The 27,308-nt window shown below is 43.1% G+C and overlaps 1 protein-coding gene across 5 annotated transcripts; it reads right to left on the bottom strand.

The window, feature by feature from the left end:
* Window positions 1-4,008: 4,008 nt before the first annotated feature.
* Window positions 4,009-27,300, bottom strand: LOC310743438 (pentraxin fusion protein-like). Of its 5 annotated transcripts, XM_083573685.1 has the most exons (9): window positions 22,448-22,723; window positions 21,751-21,801; window positions 20,284-20,569; window positions 18,312-18,466; window positions 11,264-11,368; window positions 10,194-10,279; window positions 8,852-8,986; window positions 6,191-6,296; window positions 4,009-4,232 (listed from the first exon to the last, which is right to left on the bottom strand). In XM_083573685.1, exons 1-9 carry the CDS (start codon window positions 22,506-22,508, stop codon window positions 4,144-4,146), a joined length of 1,074 nt encoding a protein of 357 aa, XP_083429811.1. In that variant the 5' UTR covers window positions 22,509-22,723; the 3' UTR covers window positions 4,009-4,143. The 5 variants fall into 5 exon arrangements, with proteins under 5 accessions (XP_083429811.1, XP_083429813.1, XP_083429810.1 ...); XM_083573687.1 differs by lacking the exon at window positions 11,264-11,368; XM_083573684.1 differs by lacking the exons at window positions 4,009-4,232; window positions 6,191-6,296; window positions 8,852-8,986; window positions 10,194-10,279; window positions 11,264-11,368 and adding exons at window positions 15,892-16,750; window positions 16,925-16,972; window positions 27,213-27,300 and having other exon boundaries at window positions 22,448-22,728.
* Window positions 27,301-27,308: the final 8 nt, after the last annotated feature.

Here is a 27,308-nt window from a genome sequence, read left to right as displayed (position 1 = left end):
CCTCCAATCAGAGAACTGTTCAAAATCAAGACCATTCAAAGGTACATTTCAAAGGTTCATTTTGTGGCTTGAAGAAATATTTGACCTGTTGCCAGTTACAACAAAATAGGGCTAACAAAGGCCAGAGTCTGAGGTAAATGAGGCAAAGGATCAGAAACAGTACATGAAATATGGTCTGAAATGAAAATAAATAGGAGTCCTGTTCTTTCTTTCAGAACAAAGTTACAGCAACAATTTTACTCACATCCACTTGACGTGCGGTCATGCACACGTTCATCACTGCTGACCTGGAGGTGGCCCGAAAATGGGGAGGAATGGGGTCAGGGCAGACTTATGTGCGCGGGGGTCAGGAACGGAACCCCTGCACAAAATGGTCCCACCTGCATAACAAGATTACTGAAACTACATGCAGCCTCCAATAGCAAAAATAACAAAGGAGCTTCACGGTTTCACCTTGGTCCTAGAAACCCCCCTCCCATCATGTTTCTCAGTGTCCCTCTCCTGCAGCAGCTTCTTCTAAGGCTTCCAAAGACAAGGGGTGGGATAGCAGGGAAAATCCCTCTCATGGTATTAGCATAACATCAAAGCAGAAGCAAAAGAAGCAAGAACACTTCTAAGGTTGGGAGAGAAATATAATTCAGTTCACATTTGCTGGAGGAATCTGCCTGATTTACACTTTCCATACCAATGTGCTAACTGAAACACAGTCATCCTTCAGATTTGCACTTCTCCCCGGGTCCTTCACAAGCAATCTCAGGCTCCTTTGTCTAGCCTCTCATTGCTCCACCCTCTTCATTCCTCTTGGTGTTGTGTGAGATCAGGGGGAAGGGGAGCTGGTCGGAGCAGGAGAGAGAGACTCCCTGGACTCTTCAGCAGCCGGCCTCATCTCTGCCTCTTGGCCCGATCCTCTCCAGCCTCTTCTTCTGCCTCCGAATCAGGACTGCTCTGTTTCTCAGCCTCTTCCTGCTCACTAAACCCTGATACCTCTTCTGTTTCCATCAACTCCTCCTCCCAGTCTGCTCTCTCTTCTCCCTCTGACCACTCATCATTGTCCCACCCCCAACCCCCTGTCTCTCAGTCTGGGGGATCCCTTGGGGGTTCCCCAGCTGGTGCCTCTCACCACTCCTCTGTATCCAGCCAACCCATGACACTGCCTGGGTCTCCCAGACACCCTCACGGAGCACCAAGGAAAAAAGAAATATCTTGTTATTGCTGCTAGTCTGACACTGGATGGAGGAAGAAGCTAGCTAGATTCATGTTTAAGTGCAGTCCTCCATGTCCACAGTATTTCATCCACTGCCCAAGCATACTGCCTTTACAGTGGAAAACGCAACTGGCTGGCTTGAGTATGACTTACTTGATACTGGTATGATTCCTTGATATTGCAGTGTCCACCCCACCCCAATGCAGTTTTTCATGTCAGCCACACAGCCACTACTGGCCTGCATGTCATCACTGGGCTGCTATTGATTCAGATGCAACAACCATAAAACAAAAGTGTAAGATATAAAACAAATCAGCAAATGCAGCCCTAAAATCATTGCCTCACCTTACAGCTAAGGGAAAGTTAAATTCCTATAGGTTGTTGCTTTTTCTTTATTGAGGTTGATAAAATTGTGGGGTGTGTTTTCCCTCCTGAATGTATTTATTTTGCTGAGAGTTCTGAAACAGCAAACATTTGTTGCGTCTTGTTGTATATTTGTATCTTGCTATTCAGCTCAGAAGCGCAAGGTTGTGTATCTTGTCCTCTCCTCTTTTTATCTTTGCAACAGCCCTGTGAGGCAGACTAGGCTAAGTTAATAAATGTACATAAGCATATATGTATGGATTGAGTGAGTGAGTGAGTGAGTGAGTGGATGCAGGGCCCCCAATCCAGTGTTGGCATCACTGGAACTTCAGAGTGGAAGAAGGGAAATTTGAGAGAACCCAAAATGGACAGATGTGCCCATTCCTATACAGTTTTAAGACCATGTTCCCTGTTTTCCAGCCCAAGAGTAGAAGCAGAGTGGGAGGCATGCAAGATAGTTTTATCTTGCCTAGCTAAAGACAGCTGGGACTCTGCTGCCCGGTGGTTTCTGGAAAACTGTCAATATCCATTCAACTTCTTCTGCAACAGAGTTCAAGGCTAGCAGCTTCAGCTCCTGAAAATCAACATTATTCAACTGCAGCAATATTGATTCAAGGCCTAAAGATTTAATCTAATGTGGCAGCCTTGGAACAGCCTGATAGACCTGTTTACAAGTTATGAACAAACTCCAGCTGTGCAAAAGAGAGAGAGTGTTCACTTTATCAGATGTATGAAGTGAGATTCTTGGTTGGCAGCTTTGTTCCACATGGCCATAAAAGGGGAGGAATGGCAGTTGAAAGGCAGTAGGAGACAAGCAATACAATCTCAAAAACCAATTGCCTACAGTAACCTCCTTCAACCAAGCTGACTGGGGCTCCTGGGGTTGTAGTTCAACATCTGGATGACACCCAATAAGGAGAATCTGGTCCACAGCCAAGCTCAGTTGTTGAACCAACCCTTGCCTCATCTGTTGGGTAGAATCACCATTTTGCTCATTCTAAATGTGTTTTTGCCACCACAGAATGACATGGCTGGTTTTCTCTCATATATATTCTACCCAGAAACAAATCCCATGGGCCATGCTGTGGTTTCATGCATTATATCTCTGTTACGGTATATTTATACAGAAATCCAGAGGGGTTCTTCCAAACTCCCTCCACCTGAGAAGGTTTTATTGATGCAACCAGGCATTGTGTATGGGCAAATTGCACACAAAAATATGCACAGTAGGTTAAATTTGAAGGAAAATGTTGATCAATTGTCTTGAGTACTTTTTTAAAAACCACAGAAACTGATGTGAGGGACTAAACTGGACTGGGAAAATAGACTGGAATAAATGAGAAAATGAGAGAAACTGAAATTGACATATGTGTCCCTCTCTACCTGATAGGCAAGCACAATGTGCTGTTTTTCTCTTCATGGACTTTTCTGTTTACTGTACAAGCGCTGTTTACTGTACAATGTTGGCAGCATACGCCTTGTGGGTTTCTTACAACTCATCTGCTAGCACCACTCAAACTCTTTCCAATAATAAAGACAGGTTTTTCTCGATCTCTGTGGGACAAAGATAAGGGCCCCATGGAAACATGCCATTTTCTTGGCAGGTTTTATTTCCTTCCATCTGCTGCTCTTTGCCCCCAAAGGTACTGACAGAACACAGTACCACATGGGGTAGTGGTCTGTGTCAGGCTAAGACCTGAGAGACTCTGGCATGAAGTTTACTGGGTGACCTTTGGCCAGGCACTGCTTCCGAGTCTGACCCACCTCACAGGGTTGCTGTGGAGCATAAATGAGCAGGGAGAACCACGTATGCCGCCTTGAGCCCCTTGAAGAAAAAGGTGAGATATAAATGCAGTAAATTAATAAATGAAGGGACGCGGGTGGCGCTGTGGGTTAAACCACAGAGCCTAGGACTTGCTGCTCTGGTTCACCAGAAGCAGCTAAGTCATGCTGGCCGCATGACCAGGAAGCTGTACGCCGGCTACCTCGGCCAGTAAAGCGAGATGAGCGCCACAACCCCAGAGTCAGTCATGACTGGACCTAATGGTCAGGGGTCCCTTTACCTAAATTAATAAATGCATCAATGTGCACTGTGCTATTATTAGCCTTTTATTATGGTGTGAAGGCACAGGAGACAATCACTTTGAAGTTGCTAAGCAGGTCTAGGTTTGGAAACTGCCTGGACATGTGACTACCTGAGAATCACAGGGTTCCATGACAGGAGACAGGTGGGACAGGTGAGTATCTTCAACAGGAAGGGCCACAGCACACAGAAGGTCTTGGGTTCAACCCCCAAGATTGTTTGCTGTCTAAATTATTTCTGCTGGGTACACAACCACTTTGTAAAAGTAAGGGTTATGACTGTTTAAATAAATAAAATAGGTAAGAAAAATCAAGGAATCTATTTCCCCATCTTGAAACAGATGACACACCCAGCCACATAGAGTTGCAAGTTCTACTGTTTATTTGGGATTTCAGCCTATAGATGAGTAGCAGGTGAGTTTAGCAGTCATGGAAGGAGTTGACATCCCTCTGGGTGCAGGTTCTTCTAGACAGCCAGCCAGGGTTCCTCCTTGTTAGCACTCACGAACGATAATTTGTGGTGTCTTTCTACAAATGTAGGGGCTCTTGGTTTCACAATTTCTGCTGTCCCATGCAATGTAATCTATGCGGAAAGAAAAATAAGGCAGCTGAGATACCAGGGTGATTTGTGGGTTGCAGGATCTGTGCTCTCCTTGGGATGCAACCTCCCAGGGTTGTTTATTTTATGCATTACATGTTTATATCTACCCGTCCACAAACATTCTCTGGACAACATACTGCAAAACAATATTAAACAGGCAATATAGGTTATTAAAACTAATAATTAAAATATTAACTGTCTTCTGTCTTATTAGAAAAGTGTTGTTCACTCCACGACCTTTTTGGGCTAGTTCACACATTCATGTGGGATGACCACAGCCTCAATTATTTATTTTCTTTTTAAATAATATATACTGTATATTCCACCTCTGTATGAATTATCCAGGTTCACTTACAACGCACAAGAAACAACACACACAATGAACAAAAACATATAGGGGTTTTCTGTCTAATAAAATAAAGTCAAGAGAGATAACGGTATGAAATTCACTTGGGAGCAATCCTCCTCAAAGCTTGCCAAGGGGGAAACTGTCTTCAGTGCCCATCTGAAGCAATAGAACAGTACTATGCAGGTCTTTTTTCCTATATGGAAAATGCATATGTCTGAAACAGCTGTCGCAGATCAAAACCATGGTCAGAATTTCTGTATCCATCACCAGAAACACAATGTTTGACCTGGAGGAAGTTCACCGATTCAGCTCCTGAGATTTCAAATGCTAAGCATGAGTGGCTGACTCAGCCCCCTTTTTCATCTTCACTGAGGGCTCCTCCAGAATGGGGGTTTTGCATGGGTGTGTTCTGCAACATATCACTGATGCATGAGCAGTGCATTTATAGTGGACCATCCATGCGTCATTTTGCTTTATTAGTTGTTCTGCAATACGCCCCTGGTGTTGTTGCATCATTGCCATTTGGAGGGGCCACTCTTGCACCACAGGGCAACAAAGGCAAGACAACAATAACCTGGGACATTTGAAGTATACAAAGCTGCAGGACATGCGCTGATTGGAAACAAAGCAGAATATCTGCCCCAAAACATTTCAGGCACAAAGAGTACTGAAAGCAAGTTTTCGTCAGACTGCCCTGTGCCATCACAAGCAGAAATAACCATGAATGTACTGTCTAGAAAGGCTGTCTGGAAAAGTCGTAAGTATTGCCTGAAGCACCACAGAAACCTGCAAAACTGGCTAAACTGCAGGCTGCAGCAAGAATAAGAAACCACAGACAATGGGCTTATGTGCACTTACCTTTTGAGCTGTGCTTTCCAGGCACAACTCTGTGTCCAAATTTCTAATTGCCAAATTTCTAGCCTCCTTGGCTGGAGGTGAATGCACAGACATACACAAGTGGCAGCACGGGATATTTAAGGTGACACAGTGGCAGCATATTAAAAATGTGATTATGACTACCTGTGCTAGCCACCTGGTTGATGTATATGCCACCTTTCCTGGCAGGCAAAAGTCTTTAAGCCCATCAGGATTACCACTGGTTTGAGCTACAAAGCTGGCAGATTTGGGAAGTCAGGCCTCTACCGAACAGTTGCTAAGCGGAGTGGTGGTGGTGTCCTTTATGTCATTTAGGAATCCTAGGAAGCATCTCCAAGCAATTTCACAGTACAATTGCTGTACAGAACAGCTACCTCACTTGCCGAAAGCATTTTCTCTGGAATCCTCTTCCCCCTTTGCTCTTGCTTTAACAACCCAGCAAGCACATGCCTGGAACCCTGGCTGGGGTGGATGTGGCAGAGGGAAGAGGCTGCAACAGAAGAGGAGTGTCTAGGTGTGCCAGCCACTTTTTTGCTACAAACTGCATCCTTCCCGCCTCTGACCCAAGCAGTGCTTTGCAGCTGTTTAGAGGAAACACCCATAAATCTCAGCTCTCAAAGTGTTAGAGCTGGAAGGTACACAAAAGCAGCCGTATTTTGCTCTTCTCCTTCCTGAATCCCTGTGTCCCCATCTGCCAAAGCACCTGCACACTTACTTGTGCCGTGGAGCAATAGTGCACAATGTTCATTCTTTCTCTGTGTGTCATCCAGCCATGCATATAAGTTAAACCTGGTGGAATCAGTCCAAAACCATACGTTATCCTGCAGGTGGAAGGCAAGAAATGCGGTTACTAGGGGAATCAACCATGTGGAATACTTTGGAGAATGCTCGTGGAATGGCGCAGAAACTTACCAAGGTTGCAGTCCTAGACCAGTCTGCCTGGGAATAAAATTGTGGTTGGGAATCTGTACCCCCCCCCAAATATGTTTTTGGACTACATTCCCACCATCTCTGGCTATTAGCCATGTTTTCAGAAGCTTAGGAGTTGTAGTTCAGCAGCATTTGGAGGGTCAAAGATTTCCCACACCTGTGGTATGACTTCATTGAGTTTACGGCTAAGTAGGAGGTCCGCAATGTGATATGCCTTGGTTGGGAGCCAATAAGCAACTTGGTCTTTTTCTTCAGATTCTGGGTAGTTTTGATGCAGGACATTGCATTCCCATCCTATCAGCTGATGGGCAGTGGGAATGCACCATGCTCAAGGCTTTCAAACACCACCACCTTCAAATCTCTGCATTTCTGCTTCAAATCTCTGTGAAGGTTTGATGGAGAAGCACAGGTGCAGGATTCAACGGCGCTTTGTAAACATCCCTGTGTGCTGTGTTTACAAAGGGCTCTTCGAAAGCCCCACAGTTTGCTTTGAAGTCCTGCTCACTGGGGTTCCTAGGGGAAGCGTCACCTGACATCACTATGAGGTGAGGTGATTGGCAGGTTGCCCACCTGCCATCTTTGTCCTGAGAGGAGTGGGGAAGATAAAGATCTGACCCCCTCCAGCCAGAAACGTTCCCCCTGCCGCTGTATTGAACTTATGCGGTCTCTAACTGTTATGATAAAAATAACTGGGATTAAAATTGTTTAAGTCATAAAATTTAAAAAGTTGATTGGAAAATAAGGTGTTAGTTAAAAGGAATGTTAAGAGATTAGGATTTGCTGGATTAACAATTTGAACTAGAAAACAAGAAGGGGAGGTATGAGGAAGTCAAAGAAACATGTTATTGAAAAACCGTTGTTGAAATTGATTTGTTTTTAATATTTTTCTTTTTCTTTTTCTTTTCGTGTTTGTATAAAATTGGAAAATTCAATAAATATTTATAGAAAAAAGAAAAGAAAAGAAATGTTCCCCCTGCCCCGCCCCACTCTGCTGTAAAGGGCAGATATGTTCTGGAGGCCTGTGCTCTTCATTTTCCATAGGGGTTGCCAACACAACACCTGCAGGCACCAGTGTTTCCACCAGAAGTGTGAGAGCCAAAGGATAATATATATATTGGCCCAAGAGGTGTGAATTTGATCAATTCACTTAAAAATGTAGATCAAACCAAATTCTCCTCCCTGCTGACCTATGAAGTTCATTCAGTGATAAGAAATTTATGGCATATACAGTGGGAGCTCAGGTTACATGCGCTTCAGGTTACATACGCTTCAGGTTACAGACTCCGCTAACCCAGAAATATTACCTCGGGTTAATAACTTTGCTTCAGGATGAGAACAGAAATTGTGCTCCGGCGGCGCGGCAGCAGCGGGAGGCGCCATTAGCTAAAGTGGTGCTTCAGGTTAAGAATGGACCGCCGGAACGAATTAAGTATTTAACCCAAGGTACCACTGTATTGTTGGACTCCAACACTCATCATCCCGAGCACTGGACATGCTGGCTGGGGTTAATGGCTGCCATGGACTGGTTGGATGCAGAGGAAGAATAAGGGGAACCAGCTGCGGAAGCTCCAAGGGAAGGAGGCTCAGAGACAGGGGATTGGTGGTGGGACAATGATGAGTGGTCAGAGGGAGAAGGAGGAGGAAGAGGTGTCAGAAGCTGAAGAGGTAACAGGGTTTAGTGATCAGGGAGAGTTTGTGGCAGAGAGAAGTCCAGAAGCTGCAGCAGAAACAGAAGCAGGAGAGGAGTGAGGCCAAGAGGCAGAGATGAGTCAGGCTGGTGAAGAAGCATGGGTGTCTCCCATGTCTGCATAGGCAGACACCCAGCCACAGTCTCAGATTGCTTGGGGAAAACCTGGGAGAGGAGGAGGGTTGGGCAGCTGTGGGAAGCCTCCATTCTTCGCAACTGCCTCATAACAACAAGTTGTACCGAATAAGAGTTGTAGTGCTCATTAGCCTGGCACTCCTGAGCAGATCCCACTTCTTCAAATAAAGAGTTAAGTTCACTTAGTCTGTGTGATTTATTGCTGGCTCGCTCCCAACAACGGGTGTCGAAGCCCAGCAACACCCGGAAGGCCACAGATTCCCCTTCCCTGGGTTAGATGGCGATTGGCTGTCTCAACATTAGAACCCGGGCCTTCCTGCACCCAGTTTGACACTCTCACTTCCACATTACAGCTAGTCCAATACAGTATGTGTTTCTCCCCAACCTTGAGAGAGAAAGTTCTTACAGATAAGGAATTATTGGAGAAGGCTTTCTAGGTCAGAGAGTGGCATTTCCTGACAGATTGTGTTGATATTTGCCATCATGGAGATCTCCAATGCATCAGTTCCACTTTTGAATTACTTGATCTTGTTTTTGATTTCCAAAATCCAGAGAGAAATTCAGAAGAGAAGAGTGTTGGAAACATCCCAAGACGTTAAGCACCAAGGAGCTTGCTGCACTCACCTTTTGAGGATCGTGGAGACCTATCCAAACATCTTTGTTGTCACTGAAGCCGGCAACAAATTTCGCAATTGCACAGACTTCTTCCTTGCTATGGAAAGAGACTAGGTCGGCACGATGTTCCTTTTGGCATTTCTCCTACACAAGGACACAAAGAATGCCATTCACTCTATGGGTTGCACCAGCTTCTAGACACAGTCCCCAGCTGCTAGCTTTGACTTTCTTTTTTAATCAAATCATCCTCTACCAAAACTGAACAAAGGTTTGCTTGCTGCAATAGCTAGAGCTCAGCTATCAACAGAGTCAGGTCTAGCTTCTTTTTTCTTTCTTTCTTTTTATCAATTAAGTTGCCCCTGGTTGCAGTTTAGCCTTTGCAGGATAAGCCTTCCAGCCCTGTGCAAACACTAGTGCTAAGTGCTCATAATTTAATACCAGTTTTGCCCTTGTTCCATTTTCATCTTTTTTTACATTAAAACAATAATGCAGAAGAATGAAAGAGAAACAGATAAATGCTACCAAGGCTGAAAAGTCATGATTTTGTGCCTGGCAAAAACTTTCCTCTATAACCAGTCCTTTGGCCTTCAACTCTCTGTAGCCTTTTAGAAGTGGGCGGGATATTTTTCATGTATTTCTTTTTCCTCTTGGTTCTAATGTATCTATGTGGTGTTTTTTGATCTGGCTGGTTTGTTGGTTGGTTGTAAGTCACTTTGGGTTGCCCTGGGCAAGATAAAGCAACTAACAAATGTAATAAATAATAATGATAATTGTTCTTTATTATATTCATTACTATTTCTTCTGCCTTAAAATTACTGGATTAATATTGTGCATTAGGGATCTACTCTTTGGCAATACTACCCTTTTGCTTTGAGTAAATAAACCGATAATCCAGTGTCGAGTAGGTTCACTCCTGACGCCCCACAACCCTGATACCAACCTCTGAAGTTCTGCACTCTCCCCACAGATTGTTGTGCCTTCTTATCTGAAACTCGTTGAGGAAAGGACTGACCTGAGGCACAGCAACCTTCTTTAAGGAGGTCTCCTTTCCACCCGCTCCCAGAACTCACGCAAGACCATGCAATGCGAGCAAGTGAGGTCTTGTGGGATTTGGGGGCCAACACCAGCCTTCCCGCATTGTGTGGAGCCAGCCACGCTGTGCCACAAAGTGATTCCTGTCACACAGGGAGTGCGCCAAACCATGAGCTCCATCAATGGCCACCGGCCTCAGTATAGCCAGGCCCAACTCCACCCTTCCAGCACCTTCCTGTCCAGTCTCTATTTTCACAGAGAGGAAAGGGATGTTGACTCCTCATATGCACAGCTAATACAATGATAAACCATCTCTTACCCTAGCCTGTGCAAAGGTCGCAGGTTCCTCGAAGTAGCCATAACATTTTCCTTCACGCTTCAACCAGTTCTCTGGGCAAGTGAATCCTGCAAGGAGCGGCAGAGTTATTAGATAATATTGCAGTGTCCATTGACCACAAACAATAAAAATCTGATTGACTGGCTAAGAGAGACTCCTAGAGCTGAAGCGCAGGTTATTATTCTCTTACTGTGGGAATAGGCTTGAACACACATGCACTCCTCTCTCCTTTTATCGCATTACCATAAAAAAAATGTTTTCCAAAGGAGAGGGGGAGATTTAGTCACACTCAGGAACATGACTCAATATTTTCCCATTTTAATGGTGTGTTAGGGGACCAGGATGGCTTAAGATGTTTCGGATCCACATTGCTTACCAGAATGCCCCCTTCCCAGCCCTTCTGAAGCCGTAGAGCCAGTGCCAGTAAGGCCAGTGCTTTGAAAGAGCCAGTGGCAGAGAGAGCAAGGGAGGTTTTGGCATCAGATATACCACTCTGATGTTAGAGCTCTGTTTCACATTTCAGAAGGGAAGATGGCTGGTTGGTCCTTTGCCCCCATCAAGAGCTCATGGCTGAGGTTTCCTGTGATGCCCTGGAAGGCTCCCTTCCTTCCCTCCACCCCCAACTGCTTTTGGAAGTAAAATACACTTCAGCTAATCAGGGGAGAGCAGAGAAACACTCTGCGGTAGTTCAGATTTGGAGAGATGCCGAGAGTGCTGTGAATTGGTACGTACCTGTGGGCTGATGAGCCTCTGAATGAGAGCCAATTTGGTACAGTGGTTAGAGTACAGTATCAGAGTAGGACCTGGCAGACCAGAGTTCAAAACCTCACTCAGCATGAAGCTGACTGGGTGACCTTGGGCCAGACACTGCGTCTCCGCCTTACCTACCTCACAGGATTAAATGAGGAGAACCATGTATGCCACGTTGAGCTCCTTGGAGAAACAGGTGGGTGTAAATGCAATAAATAAATAAATGGAATCTTGCTGTTGGTGGAATCACTGAAAAGGAGAGAAGAAAAGGGGGAAATTGATGCCCAAGCTCAGAAACATACCTTCTTGGAAAGTTAGCGTTGGCAGAGGAGTCATAAGCAGCAGGCAGAGATAAAATGCCACAGATATGGAGGTTCTTCTTAAAAGCATGGTGTCCTCCTCAATGGCTTTGTAAAGAAAATTCAGAAGAGAAATCGTTGGGAAAACACTCTCCTCTTCAATGCATCTGGAGAATTTCGAAGAGGTTAATATACCTTTCTGAATACTGATATCCTCCAATTAGGATTCTTTCAAACTAAGGACACGAGATACTGATTTGATTTTCTCAGAGAACAAATATTTCTCCTTGTCAATAACAAAATGATGAATGGAAGAAGGAAACTGAAATGAAGGAAAAGTTCAGCAAACATGCATGGACTATGTGTTTAAATTTAAAAACAAACAGGTAAATTGGAAACAGTTCTCTGATTCTCCCAGTCATATAAATACAGATATTGCATCACACCACATTGATCAGCAAGGTGAAATCACATGAAAATTTCAAGACAGACACCAAATATTTGGGAACTCAAATAGCTAGGGAACTGTCTGAAACTTTTCCACTACATTGTTCTCCCTGTGCCATAAGCCTGTAAATACGGAGTTGCATCAGCCATGTTATATCCACAGAGATATACTGTTCTTGATGCCAGGATTTTCAACCAATGGTATGATTATTTATCATTGGCCTTTTTCCTGCTTTTACTATCATATTTACCTAAGCCTCCTTCCAAAGAACCAGCAATTAACTTTGCACAAAGCACCCATTTAACTCAGACATTGGTCGTCATACATTTGGAATTAGTCATCATCTTTACACCGATGTTGTTCGGTTGTTGTTTGTTTGTTTGTTTGTTTGTTTCCCAGAAGTGAGTTATATTCTGCTTTTCTATCATGCATTTCCCAAGTGCAATCATATCTGGAAAGGTATGCATTAAATTCACCAGATTAAACTGAAGTAATAAGGGACATTATTATAGACAATATTCTAAAGACACAATCTTTCCTCCTCAAAAAGGTACACACTATCTCGCCAGAGTGGTGCATGCTCTAGTTATCTCTCGCTTGGACTACTGCAATGCACTCTATGTGGGGCTACCTTGGAAGGTGACCCGGAAACTAAAACTAATCCAGAATGCGGCAGCTAGACTGGTGACTGGGAGCGGCCGCCAAGACCACATAACACCATCTTGAAAGACCTACATTGGCTCCCAGTACATTTCCGAGCAAAGTTCAAAGTGTTGGTGCTGACCTTTAAAGCCCTAAACAGCCTCAGTCCAATATATCTGAAGGAGCATCTCCACCACAATCGTTCTGCCCGGAAACTGAGGTCCAGCGCCAAGGGCCTTCTGGCGGTTCCCTCGCTGCAAGAAGCCAAGTTACAGGGAACCAGGCAGAGGGCCTTCTCGGTAGTGGCACCCACCCTGTGGAATGCCCTCCCACCAGATGTCAAAGAGAACAACAACTACCAGACTTTTAGAAGACATCTGAACGCAGCCCTGTTTAGGGAAGCTTTTAATGTTTAACAGACTATTGTATTTTAATATTTTGTTGGAAGAGTGGCTGGGGAAACCCAGCCAGATAGGCGGGATATACATTTATTATTATTATTATTATTATTATTATTATTATTATTATTACTACTACTACTACTACTACTACTACTACTACTACTATGGACCCACATTTGATTTTATCTCATCACACCCCACATGGTAACTACCGTACTTTTCTGTCTATAAGATGCCCCCCTATTTTTAGGGACTCAATTTTAGGAAAATGAAGGGAGATGGCCCAAAGTTGTTGAGCCTCTCCCCCCACGCAGCTGCCGGCAGGAAACACTCCCTAGATAGTTTCCCGCACGCAGCAGCATTGGGGGAGTTTGCGCTTGCATCCAGAGGTACCACTGTATTGCTGCGTCTTGCTGGCTCAAAATCGTTATCGTGGTCAGAGACGTAGGAAGGTCAGGTGGTACCCAATGCAGAAAATGTATTGTCACCCACACACACATTGATTTTTTGTTATTTTTTTATTTTTGCCTGCAAAAATGGTTTTATGTTATTTCATATTTTCTTACAAAGGAATGTGGATTCTGAGCCTCTGATAACAAGTAGACGACTGTGGGCAGATACTGTGGATTGTCTTTTGGCTTGTGTTATTTTATTTATGTTTATTGCCTATTTATTTAATAAAATTTATTTTTAAAAACCGGTAAAGTGGTTTACCAAAACAAAAAACAAAAAAAAACCACAGCAGTAAAATCAAGAAAAATTAACAATCCTACTTTAAAACATACAAAAGCTAAAATATTAAGATTAAAATTGCTTCAACTTCCTAAGCATCTAGGCATGCTTGCCTAAAGAAGAATGCTTTTAGCAGGTGCCTGAAAAGAGTCTAGCAAAGGTGTGTGCTTTGTTGAAATTTCAGCCTTCATGACATAGGAAAACGGCCAAATAAACAGCTATTTTGGTGGAGGAGGGTCAAGATATTAACTCATATGCATGAAATTTCTTATGTAGCTATATCATCCCTAGTGTAGTAAGATAAGACCTTTGGAGCAGGCATTTTTTAAAAAAAGTTTTTTTTAATGAACCTCCCTAGTAGGGCAGTAATTGTTCCTTGATAATTTGTCACCCCCCTCCATGATGGCACCTGGGGTGGCCCCCTGCCCCCCTTTCCTACGCCCCTGATCGTGGTGTGATTTCAAAAGTGCTTTTGTACAGTATATTGAAAAATTGCACAGCGCTAAAACAGACCATAAAATTTGTTATATTACCATGCAAAAATGACAAAAAATTAGTTGGGGGGCCGCGAGGGATGGGGCCACGGACCCCCTAATTGGGAACCACTGTTCTAGATGTTTTGGACTACAATTCCCAGTGCATTTCCCCTTATTTTCCTTATTGCAAAAATTCTGATGTGCCAGGGTGGAGGAGCAGGGGGCTTTTTTTGTTCAAGGGTTCCAAGTCAGTGTTAATTACAATACCTGAATTCACCTGTATGTGATTGAAACCCACCTGAAAACAGGAAAGGCCTAAGGGGTTCTTTGTGTAGCCATGTGCCAAGGATGTGGCTTTTGCATGTTTGCTTGAGCACAACTTGTAACAGTGAAGAAGAAGCTGTAGTTTACAAATAAAGGAATGAATGAAGCTTTCTGCGAAAAGAACTTGGAAGACCTCATGGTAGGAAAACAATGGTGGAGATCTTAATAAATCAAAAGACGCCATCTTGGAACTACATTAATACCTTCCATTAAGGGGCTAGGAAGCTGCTTCTCATCCACAAAGCAGTAGGACTGGGGGCCAGGACTGTTTATAGAACAGTGTATAGGATGGAAATGCTGTACTTTCCTCCCTTCCAAGCTGGTTTTATCTACTTATTATGACAAATATACACAGACTGTAAAAACAAACAGGGAAGGAACTAGAAGAAGTTATGGGGGCAGGAAAGGCTAAGTATTCCCTTTCTCCTGCCATTTCTCTGCTCCAAATTCCACGGCCTGTTCCAGCGCTTTGCAAGTAGTAACTGAGCTATCCATCCCCATATTTCTAAAGAGTAGTCAGGGGACAGTCTTCTATATAATGGTTGTTTTTCTATATAGGTGACTGTGTATATAAATTAATCAGACAAAGTGGGTGTGTGGTTACTTGATACACATTGGAAAACCTTCCCTTTGATTAGGATATCCCTGTCTTTTCCTCCCTGCACATGCCCCAGGTGAACGAAGAAGGATGTGGTGATTGCAGTCTTGGTATATGGCCAAGTGTAAATTGAATCCCCATTGCCAGAACCACCTACATTTCTTTTTAAATGGACACACTGTGAGGTAATGCAGAATCAATCTGCAACGAGCTTTTATTTTCAGAATGAAACCAGTTTCTGAATAAGTGCTTTTGAGGAGCAAAAAAAGGGGGGCACTAGACCTAGACTGAGTGTGGGCTACGTAGAAAACACAAATATGAAGTTTCCATTGATTCTAGAATAAAATGTGTGTACGTTGTCTTGGTCAGATTCTTGAATCCCCACTCAAAACATTTTCAACTGAACTGGATAAACAATAACCCATCTCCCGTGGGTTCCCAGATGGATTTTATTGGAGTGCAAAGATACTATTCATCCTATTTCTAATTTCATCAGCACTCTTCACAACTTTGTCCTGAATGACATGATGTTTGCTCATATAATTATTCCACAGAGCTTATTTTTGGGAATTTTATTTAACTTTAGCCTGCAGCGGGCTTAGAGACTGTAGCCTGCACAGCAGCAATGCTCTTTGTCACTCTTTCATCTCCCCTTGTTGCATCCCTAAGTACTTCAAGTTTAGATTGTCTGATCTTTGGCGCTAGGAACAGCTTTGCTTCTCATTTGTATGTTTCTGGTTTTTGTGACTCAGACTATCCAGTACACTGAGGCCAGCAACAGTGCACATACTTTAATAATGGTCACAAAAATGAAAATAGCAAAGCTCGCTGCATCTCAAATATCTCCTGGAGCACCCTTATTAAAGCCACAAGGTCTTTATAGACATTTTAAGAATCCACAGCTTTCTTTCACAAACGCACAATAAGTTTCTAGCCCCTAGTACAGTTATAGATATGTCTTTCTTATATACACAACAGCTTGCCATGAGTAAATAAATCTTGTTTTCAAATTTGATTATTCATAGGGCTGTTTTATTTAAAATTTATGATTTACTTCAACAATTTTCAGTACGAAGGAATTTTCATACGGCAGTCAACAATCCTACAATGTGAATAATTACAGGCAATGTGAATAATGACACCAGCTGCGCTTCCACATCTCAGGTGGTGCTTTCCCTCCTTCCCTTTTCGTCTATTCTTTTGCAAAGGAGGAAGACAAAAGATCTCCTGCATATCTTAATAATGCCCATATCCTCCTTGGGTGTTAATCCTTAGGTAATACCAGCACATTCCCCGTAATCTTGTACGATAACATTTTCCAGTCAAAGATGTTTCCTCTAGGAAACTGGTGGACCTGGAACACATCTTGAATGTCTTGAGATTTCAGTACATAATCCCACATGTAGAGATCCGTTATTTCCCCCACAAAACGCCGTTTCTGCTGTTCGGATGTATTTTGTGCACACTGATCCCATCCAAGCATTGCAGTGCCCCCCGACTGAACAATATGCCCTACGTTGTGCACTTTTCGGACGCTCCTTTTCCCATTCATCCAAAAGGCGGTGAGGCCAAACTCAGCTTCCCAGGTGACACACATATGACTTCCCAAAGTGCTGAGATCAGGGAGGGCAAACATCACACTCTGACCCCCCATGTGTAAGCCAAAGCAGCCCTTTGCCTCACGCAAGATCCTCAGTTCGTCCTTTTGAGAGCGGTAGGAGAAGAGAATGACTTTGCGATCGCTCAGATCCTCTACTGAGACCCTCATGCAGAGCGTGAATTCCATGACATTCAGAGGCTGCAGTGGAGATATGACAACATAACTCTCCTTCGATTCATTAAGGAAACTCAGAACTCTGCCCTGCAGACCTAGAAGGGAAAACATCATTAGCACTTCTACAGGAAATCACTGTTCAGCAAAGCAGTGGGGAACTTGTGGCGCTCCATATGCTTCTGAACTACAACTCCCATCATCCTTGGTCATTGGTCAGGCTGGCTGGAGCCGATGGGAGTCATAGTCCAACACACAACTGAGCAACTTACCTAAATCAGTTTCACTGTCTCTCACAGGGCTCCGTCCACCATCATGAACTGCAAAAGAAATGACATATCTGAGCTTCTGACGCTGGTGAGAAAAATATTCACATTAATCACAAGTGTTATGTAACCAAACTTTCACCTTTGGTGGAAGTGAAATAAGGCAAATGGTTATTACAGTCCTTCATGAAATATTGGACTGCTAGGTTTCATTGGACCTCCTCATGTAAAATATTATGTAAAAGACCATATAAGAGTATGCGATCAAAACCAAGTGTTATATATATTATAACTCTAGCTAAAATACTATATGCAAAAGCCTGGATAATTAATCAGAAACATAATAACAGAGACTTAGTAAGAAAGATATCAGAACAGCTAAATGCTGTAAAATTAACAGCTGAGAGAGAGAGGTTCAGAGAAGTTATTAGTGTCATCAGTGGGCGGAACCTGGCAACACAATACATAAAGGGTGAGTTGCAAATTTTAAGGCAGGGAATTGATTACATAGCTCTATGAAGTTCTGAAACATATTATGTCAGGGAAAATATAAGAGCAGGTTTCAGTAAAATGAAGATTATGTCTGACAGGAGCTGAAAGTATATATGCTTTTTATTATCTGTCTGTCTATGATAGTAAACTTCTATAATATTCTTGATGTTTAAATTTTGTATGGGTTGTATGAACTTAATAAATTATTTGCTTTTTTAAAAAACAACAACCCAAATGTATGTGACGAAACTGTGGGTTGTCATACATCAGGAACGGAAAGAGAGAGGTGACGTTCCAGCAGAAGAGTAGATGTGGAGGCAGGAGAAGCTTCTACTCCCCATCGACAGACATACTGTTCTCCAGTAGCAGCCAGTGGGACTGTGTTGCTCTCCTGGGGTTGTGTCCAACAAAGTCCTAGTCAGAGTAGACCCTTTGAAATTAAGAAACCTAAGTTAGTCCTGTCTATTGACTTCAACGGTGAATAGGACTAACATAGAATAGAATATTACCCGGCTGTCTTTTCCCTGCCTGTTACCAAGAGGGGAGGCAAGGCAGCAGGAACGTCATGTGTTGCGGGTACAAAATACATGCAGCAGCTAGAGCGTTGGATTGGTTCCATTGCTCCTCTCACACCATGCCAAACTCCCACTGCCTTGCCCAACCCCCAGAAGTTGTAGTGACACACAATGTTGGGAAGATGGAAGAGCAATGCAGCCCCATTGGCAGCTACTGACATTATCTATTCATGGGTCAGCTCTAGAAAAGGCAGGAAGGCCCTCTCTCACCTGAGTTGTGATAATAGGGGTTTTCTAACAATCAGTGATTTGGTTCGCCCACATCGCATGAGCAACATGTTCCTTTGCTGTGCACATCAAATCCACAACAGAGGCCATCTACTCACCCACATGGAGCCATGGGTGTGCGAGAACTTGCACTTCACAGAGTGAGAGGAACTCGTATCTCCCCGGGACTGTAATGGTCACATACTGGCCCTGCATCCCTGCACAGGTGAAGGACATGGTTTCCCCACGCCCCATGCTGTTGATTGTAGCACACCTGCAAAGCAACTAGAGCATTACTCAGCGGCATGACCTCAGAGCACAGTGGAGATATGGCACATGGAAATGTGGGAACTCCACCAATATTTAGGCCAAAAGGATCAATGATATCAGCAAGAGACACAGAACATTTTGCTCAATCATTTCTTTGCAGTTAAACGTCCTAAGAGGAACCTTGCTGGACCAGATCAAAGGGCTATCTACTCCAGCATCCTGTTCTCACAATGGCCAACCAGTTGCCTATTGCAAGCCACAATACAAGCAGAACATGAGTGTAGCAGCACTCCCCTGACCATCATTGCTAGTAGCAATTGATGGCCTTATCCTCCATGAATTGATTGAATCCCCTTTCAAAGTCATCTGCGACAGTGGTCATCACTACATATTGTGATCGAGATGCCATAGCTCAACTATGCAGAAGTGTAGACAGTTCTACAGCACGTTCTGCAGCAATGTGGTACCTCCCAGCTGTCATTGGACTGTAACTTCTATAGTCTTGATTGCCAATGATGCTTGCCAGGGCTAATGGGAGTTGGAGTCCGTAGTATCTGGAGGGGACCATACTGGATGCCCTTGCTCTAGAATACTTACTCTGTTAATACAACAGGTCTATCTTACCCTGTATGTCATTCATACACATATTATTCATACACACCAAGAAACCATATTCAACACTTTCCTATAGCTGCATTATGCAGGGAGAGACTAGCAGTGATGAGGAAGCTGCTGCTTGGGGATGTTTGGATTCCTAGAATCATAGCTGGAAGGGACCTCAAGTCAACCCGCTGCAATGCAGGAATATCAACTAAAGCATCCCTGACAGATGGCCATCCACCTTTGCTTAAAAACCTCCAAGGAAGGAGAGTCCACAACCTCTTGGTTTGTTCACCATCTAGATGATGTGTTCACCATTACTAGACTTCTCACCGAAAACCCCCTAGGAAGCTTCCATGCAATGACAGCATCCTCCAGAATATCTTTTGGAAACTACCAATTTCATGGATTACAGTCAACAGGATCAGTCCTCAGGATGAGTGAGGCTGAACAATTTATTTTATTACTGATCATATGTCTATCCTGCTTTCCAGCCACAGTCGGCTCTCAAAGTGGCTTACAATTAAAATCTTTACTAAGGTATGATATAATTTGGGATATTGTGTATGTATGGGACACAATCATAGTCCAAGCTTCCAGGCTCGTCCCTCCAAAGAGAGAGGACAGGAGATACAGATCGACTACAAGAGTGGCTGATGCAATAGATGTTAAAACCCAGAAGCAGCCTCTCCATTTGTTTAACTGAGAGGGTTAGGATGTTCATGTTTTAGTAGTACATTTTTTTCAGATTGAGCCCTGCCAACATCATCAGTGAGGAATCAATGGTCTTATACTGCAGATTCCAAATCCCCCAAGTCCTCTGGAAACCAACACGACTAACTGACTTCCAGATCTGTCTATTTTTTCAGTTATGTATAATTAACAAACCTGCTAGCGAAAACTACAGCAGATTCACTCTCGGAACATTGCAAACAGCTTGAAAGTCTTGTTTTTTTGATAAAGTGATTGCACATCAGGTGGTATATAAATTGTGTTAAATGCGTAAAAACAAACAATAAATAGTAAGCTCCAGTGAAATCTATGGGACTTACTCACAACAAAAATGTTTTTAGGATTGGGTCTAAGGTTCCAATCCTAAGAAAAGTTTATTGGAAGTAAGTTGCACTGAACCCTACAGGACTCACTTCCAAGTAAGATCATATTGCATGTCATCTTTATTGGTTTTCCATCACCATTCATTTGTTAACAGCAGAGAAATACCTGGGATTCATCGTGCCTCCCTTCTGTGGCGAATCTCCAATGAGAATCTCAGCTCCTTTTATCCTTGACTCGCAACAGTCTCCTCTGTTTGTGATCACCACAGCAGATACCTGAAATGCTGAATTCAAATCTACCATCCACCAGGGCTCAAAATCCTTCCTCGTCAGGGTGCAGTCTCCATTAGCATAACTATTGGCCAGTGAACCATCTATGGCCTTTTTTGACTTCCCCTTTTCTTCATACGTGCTCGACTGGGACGACATTTTTCCCACTGCAATGTTAGGATCTGGAGGGGATGTGGAGAAAAAACACATCTATTTACTGCCAAAACAAAAGCAGAAACACAAATAGCACATGGATATCGAACTGAAGTCAGATCAGATAATGGTTCACTTAAAACACCAGTCTTTGACAGTGGCTAACTGGATGCTCTGTGGCAGTTCAGAAAAAAGGGTGAGATGGCAATATCCACACTCTCTCTTGTCCCCAGAATGTGGTACTTAGAAGCATAGAATTGCAGAGCTGGAAGGGACCACGGAGTCATCTAGTCCAACCCCCTGCAATGCAGGATTCTTTCACCCAACATGGGGTTCCAACCCATGAGATCATGAGTCTTATGCAATTCCAACTTAAAGGATTTATTATCTCTGAATATATTATCTCTCAATATAGAAGATACAAATCTAGCTGTCAATGCTCATAGCCACTTACTTATCTTTGATGCAAGTTGTCTAATCTATCAGTTTATACTAGTGTGCTAGTGGCATTTCACATGTTAACCATATACAACTGTGTGAAGAGATATTTTGCTGCCTCTCTCATACACTTGAATCTGCTTTTGGTTTTGATGAATGACTCTGAAGGTCTATTCACGCAACCATCTGGGTGCACAGTGGACTCATGAGGAGCCTGTACATCAGACATAGAATCACAGAATTGTCGAGTTTACACAGTAGTAGCCTGCAGTCCAAAAGAGGCTTATTGCGTGCACAACCACACTCAGGAGTTTGCTTTCAGCAGACATCAGAAAGTACTGTTTTCCTAGCATTTCCCAAAATCAGGCATCTGCACTTGTCTGCAGCCGCCACCCATGCAAATAGGCATGCAAGACTCCTGGTTTTATAATTTGAGAGTGAATCATTTCCCTCTATTCCTTCTCTTATATTTTGTAGCCAGCAAAAGACACCTCTTACTTCAGCCTCTGGGGAGCAGACAAGATCATATAGTTCTGTCCCCCACCTTCTTGCCCTGTAGTAATCTTTGCGCCTTTTGTGGTTTAAAGCGATGCTTTAATGCCATTTTGTTGAATGAATGTATATCCCACATCAGGACCTTGTGGCGAAGGGCAGGCAACAAATTCCAACAAACAGCAGCAACAGCAAAAATATTATTATTATTACATAAGCCATCTCAGGCAAGTGGGATAAGGAAGGGTTTAGGTTGAAATAAGCCACACTCAGGATTTACCTCCAACTGGGATTATTGAAGCATCTGCAATGGCAACATTGCCAGCACTGCCTGGAAAAAAGAACAGCAATTACCAATTCAGGTAGGTAGCTGTGTTGGTCTGACACAGTCGAAATAAATAAATAAATTGTCCAGTAGCACCTTAGAGACCAACTAAGTTTGTTCTGGGTATAAGCTTTCGTGTGCACGCACACTTCTTCAGATACTTCAGGTATCTGAAGAAGTGTGCATGCTCACGAAAGTCATGAAGCATACTCACATATGTTTACATGTATAGCTGTTCATGTTTAAATAATCATCATTTTTATATCATTACGTTGTCACTTGGGCCCTGGCTGTGATTTTGTCTTTGATCACATATATTTGATCACTTATATTTCATGGATTACAGTCAACAGGATCCTCATGATGAGTGAGGCTGAACAATTTATTTTATTACTGATCATATGTCTATCCTGCTTTCCAGCCACAGTGGGCTCTCAAAGTGGCTTACAATTAAAATCTGTACTAAGGTATGATATAATTAGGGATATTGTGTACATATGGAACACAATTTGTCTTCTTTGGGTCCTGGCAGTACTTTTTAGCCCCAAATATACAAACACAAGTAACCTTGCTGGATCCAGTAAAGTCCACATGTCCCAAACAGTTTAGGGTCAATCTGTCTACCGAAGTACTTAATCAAAACTGTACTTACGTTTGTGTGTTATGAGCCAATGCAAAGCAGCAATAACCAGAAATGCAGAGTTGCGTAACATGTTTGTTATTTTATCCGCTTTTTGGAACACTCTACAGAGTTCTCAGCATCTTTGCTTCAGCATCCGAGACCTTCTCCATTCCTTTCAGATAAACCACTTTGCTCCTTGTGCTCAGGCTGTTCCTCAAAACTTCGAAATCCAATGTACCCACACAAGCCAGGCTGTCTTATAGCTGGGAAAGCTTTGAGCAGTAGGGCAGTTCTTGGGCACTGCTTTTTATCTGGCAAGATAAAGATATAATGGGTCCGTGGTGTGACTGACTTAACAGGACCAGCCAGAACATAGAAATAGCAGTCAAATTCCAAAAGATGAAACATTATTCATACCTTTCATACACAACAGGTATCCCTCTTATGCTGTCGGAATATGATGGGGAGTGGGATAGGAGAAAGTTGTGGTGTACACATAAAACTGAAAACTAGATACCGTAACTAACCATGTCTACTCAGAAGTAGTTCAGGGAAGTTTCTAGTGCATTGTGTTGTATTGTGTTTTTACTAATTTTTGTTGGGAGCCACCTGGAGTGGCTGGGGCAATCCAGTCAGGTGGGCAGCATATAAATAAATTATTATTATTATTATTATTATTATTATTATTATTATTATTATTATTTTTAGACATACTGAATTCAATTACATTTGTTGTCATGATAAAATAGCATTCTACCAGACAATATCATAAATGTAAGTTGTCAATTTATTTAACCTAATACTGTTTATACCAAAAGATTTCAAAATAGCTGCAATTTTTACTCCCATACAGAAATCATGAAAAGGTAGGATCTGGGTAATTCTGCCTGTTAGTTTGTTCCACTTAAATGTTTCAGGCTGTGTACATACAATAACTTTAAAGCACATTCGAAGCACATTTTCCCCTCTTCAAGAATTCTGGACTCTGTAGTTTGTTAAGGGCTGCTGGGAATTGTAACTCTGTGAGGGTTAAACTACAGTGCCCAGAATTCTCTGAGGGAAAGAATGTGATTTGAATGTTCTTTAAAGGTATAGTGCGTACTTACGATTCAAGGCCTAATGTACAGGTAGACCAGGCAGTTGCCTAGGACAGCGCAGCTAAATGGACATCTGCCATGCCAACTATCTCTGGGCACCTCAGAGTGCTCCATGATACTGTTGGGGTTTTTAGACGTCATTTCCAATTTGCATGGGTAAGCCCTTGTCCCATTCTGCCTAAGGTGGCAAAATCATGGATTTCCAGTTTGTAGCCCAGTCTATCAATGTAGTCTGCACTGGGAAAATTTGAATTATCTATGAAGGCTTTATGCATAGCCTGGAGGGGCAGAAGCTGGTGGTGCAGAAGGAGACCCTATAGCAAAAAGCTGTAGAAACCACCATCCTTCAGCTCTGGAAGCTTGCAATTTCCCCTACTGAAAGTTCCTAATTCATTACAGTATTTTATAATGTCTGGGGTAACTAGAGCTCTCAAAAATCATTGCACCACAGAAAGGAGATCAAGGGCAGAAACAAACTACACTGGACTACATTTTCAAACATGGGACATATTTTCAAAAGCATGACTACGGGATGGAAAAATTCAGCCAATTTGTGCTAATTTTTTTTAAAAGGTTGGTGACTATGGCTGCTTCTATGGGCTTGTCCAGGTCAAACACCAGCTGATGCCTGGCCTGGTTTTATAGGTTCACCCCACAGCACTGCAAAAAAAGGAAGGAATTTGGGTGTGCAAAATTTCCCCCCCCCCCTCCAATATCTCAGTCTCCCTAGATACTCTTGCCTAAAGGCTGACAGAAGCCTCCAGCCAGCTCCACTAATGAGACAAGGAAAAGACAGGTGTGTGGCTTAGCTCATTGGCAAAGGACAGCCTTTGAAACAGAATCAGGTGCAGGCACCTGTTGTGTAGGAACATCTTGGTCATTCCTGCACTCTGCTTGTGGCATGTGGTTATCAAGATCAGCAGCAAATCGTATCGTGTAGGCATGGCTTAACAAAGAATGTTTCATTAGTGAGGCAAGGAAAGAGATGGTAGATGGGCTTTCAACTTGGTTGGTCTCCATAAATATTGAGAGGAGAGCTTCCCTCCCCCCCCCCACTCCACTTCAGCTCCTTTATTTCAGATTGCTGCCCCGTTGCATTCTGAAGTACCAAAGCAGGGCTCAGATGTTCCCTTTGCAAAAAAAAGAAGAAAGATGTTCCCTTTGCTCTGTGATCAAAGGAGGCAACACCACATTTATTTAATTTATTGGGCACTAACTGTCTAAGGAGAGCTGAGCTACATCATATGAGCACTAGATGTTAATCACAAAATTCTTTATTTTTATGGATCATTAGGAAAGGTTAACTGATCGGGAAGCATGAATAGAATTTTTTTCAGCTTGCAAGCGACTGGCAGTTTTCCTTAGCCCTCCATTTCTAATCCCAGGTGGCTGTTATCTCTGTTCTGACTCCACGCAATGTTCCTAAGCATAAAGTGCCAACATCCAAACACTTGCCTGATGCAGCAGGTGATTTCTGAGTGAAGTATAATATACAGGTGGCACTTCCTAAATGTCTCATAATCTTAAATTGTGCATTAGTTCCCTTTTAATGCTGAAGATATTGGGACGCTCTGAGTGTTTCAAATGTTTAAAAATTGTTAGCTTTGATAACAAAATGTGTGTGCTTCTCCAAAGTATCCAGCAAAACGCAAGCCATCCATCATTTGACCTGCGACACAGACTGCCCACCTAGGTTCTAGAGTGCATTTAAGATTATTCCTGACAGCTTGATACTAGCAAGGATGCACTAACAGCTTGGTGACTGTGGGGTGAGGAGAGAAGCATATTGCATCATGACTTTTGCAAGGCTGCTTTGATGTTTTCTGACACATCCCACCAAATGATACCCTCGGCCACTCACCCAGCTTATAAATTTACTTATAAGGGTGTGATAATGCAGGGAAATCTATCAAACTTCTGGCCTGGTTAACACTATTCACAGATGCACGCACACACAAACTGGAGTTACAAGGTATAAAAATGAAAAGACATTGAAACAGGCCTTAATTTCAGTTATGGATCGCAGTTTCAGTGTCATGCAGAGGCCTGGAACCTGAAGCTACTAAATGCCTCCAAGGTGTCAACTGTAGGCAACATGGTGCCCTCCTGATGTTGTTGGACTATAACTCCCAGCCGCCCCAGCCAGCATGACCAATGGCCAGGGATGGTGGAAGTTGTAGTTCAGCAACATCTGGAGGGCACCACATTGGCTAGCCCAGTTGTAGAATGCACCCTTTACTTATCAGAACCCGCTTTAGAATGGAGGGTCCCTCCCTGGCAAGATGCCCTCTGGTGGAACCCTCAGTGGTTATCCCCTGGCAGCAGAGCCACAGCAGGCGTGACCATTTTTATTTCCCAGAATGCCTAGGAGTAACACTACTTCCGAAGCACTGCGGGGGAATCAAATAGTGGGTGCTGGCAGCTGCCTATGGCCTGTTGCTTATCACAGGGTAATCACAACATATCCCCCATATTGCAGCTTCCCAACTGTTTTTATTGTCTTTTGCTGTTATTATTGCACACCACCCTGGGATCCATCTAGATATCCCTAAAACTAGCACTTTGGTATATTTATAGAAAATAAGCATGCTGTGTTTTTTAATAAATAAAAAAGAACATGGTTGCAAAGGTGAAAAGTGGTATTTTCATTTATAAAGACGCCATATGAGTACTTCTGGATCTGAACAAAACCCAAAAGAGGGAAAAGTGCCATGTAAGAGAACTGAGTGGATTTTTTATTTTATTTTTTGCTGTGAGAACCACAAAAAACCATACACTCATTCATACTCAGAAGGACAACAGCTAGCTTTGAGCTAACCAAGCCGCCAAGTGCAATTCGAGAAATATGCAGTGTCATATACATGCTTATAAATACCAAATTCATTACAGTATTCAAGTGCAAATCTTCATGTAGCTAAAACAGCAGTGCACGCGCACACGCACACAAAGCACCAGTGGGCTCAAGTAAACCTGAACACTTGTAGAAGTACAAAAATTTATAAGAACTAGAAAAGCTCAGTGGGCACAGCGGTTACTGGCAGATGGGCAGCAGGGAAGCCAACTTGAAGGCTTCCTTTTCGCTGCAGCTCCGACTCAGCACAGCCTTCACATCTTCTCATCCGTGCCAACATGACTGTGTCTGAGGTTCTTTCCGCATCAGCTGTAAGAGAGCGTTATTTATTCAGAAAGAAAGAGCATTTAGTTTTGTTTCAGGCATTACTAAGCATAAACAAAGCAGAGTACGAAGGTGGTTTTTGGTTTTATTTCGAAGAACTGGAGGAAGCTGCAGCAGTAAAATGAAAGATCAAGCAGAAATTCTCTCGGATTCGGACGGAGTAGGAAAGCAGTCGGGAGCGGAAAGGGCCTCGCTCAAACTTCCCGCCTTACACGCCTCCTAAAAGATGGTTGGAGCAACCGAACAGGGCAGAGCGCGGGCTTTTCTGGTTTGAAGCTTAACGTCTCAAGCTTCCCGCCAATCAGACAGGAAGAAACCACCAAGACTTTCCCAGACCTATGAAAGGCTTAGGACGAAACTAAACACTTAAAAACGACCCATACAGCGAGTTGTAGAGGCGGAGATAAGAAAAACGGGGATCAGTTCCTTGTGCGAAGACATAGGGCAATACCCAATTTAAAGGAAACTTTTCAATATAAAAATGAACTCAGTGCTTTGTCTAGGTGATGTGAACTAAACTTACTATTTTCACGCATGCCTAAAAGTACCAAACTAACCAGCAAAGGCTCCGCAGCTCCTTCGACTTAAATGTGCTCCCCTTTCCCATCGCAAAAGCACT

Source organism: Podarcis filfolensis, assembly GCF_964270895.1.
Source record: "Podarcis filfolensis genome assembly, chromosome: 10".
Lineage (NCBI taxonomy): Eukaryota > Metazoa > Chordata > Lepidosauria > Squamata > Lacertidae > Podarcis > Podarcis filfolensis.
The sequence above is the reverse complement of the archived record's forward strand: the minus strand, read 5'-3'. Positions and strand labels throughout refer to the sequence as shown.

Coding starts and splice junctions, on each gene's coding strand:
- LOC310743438 (XM_083573684.1), bottom strand. CDS start 22,508: ATGTTACGCAACTCTGCATTTCTGGTTATTGCTGCTTTGCATTGGCTC. Junction 16,973..18,311: donor ACACCCATGGCTCCATGTGG/GTGAGTAGATGG, acceptor TTTCTTTTGCAG/TTCATGATGGTGGACGGAGC. Junction 16,751..16,924: donor AGACAGTGAAACTGATTTAG/GTAAGTTGCTCA, acceptor TTTCCCTTCTAG/GTCTGCAGGGCAGAGTTCTG.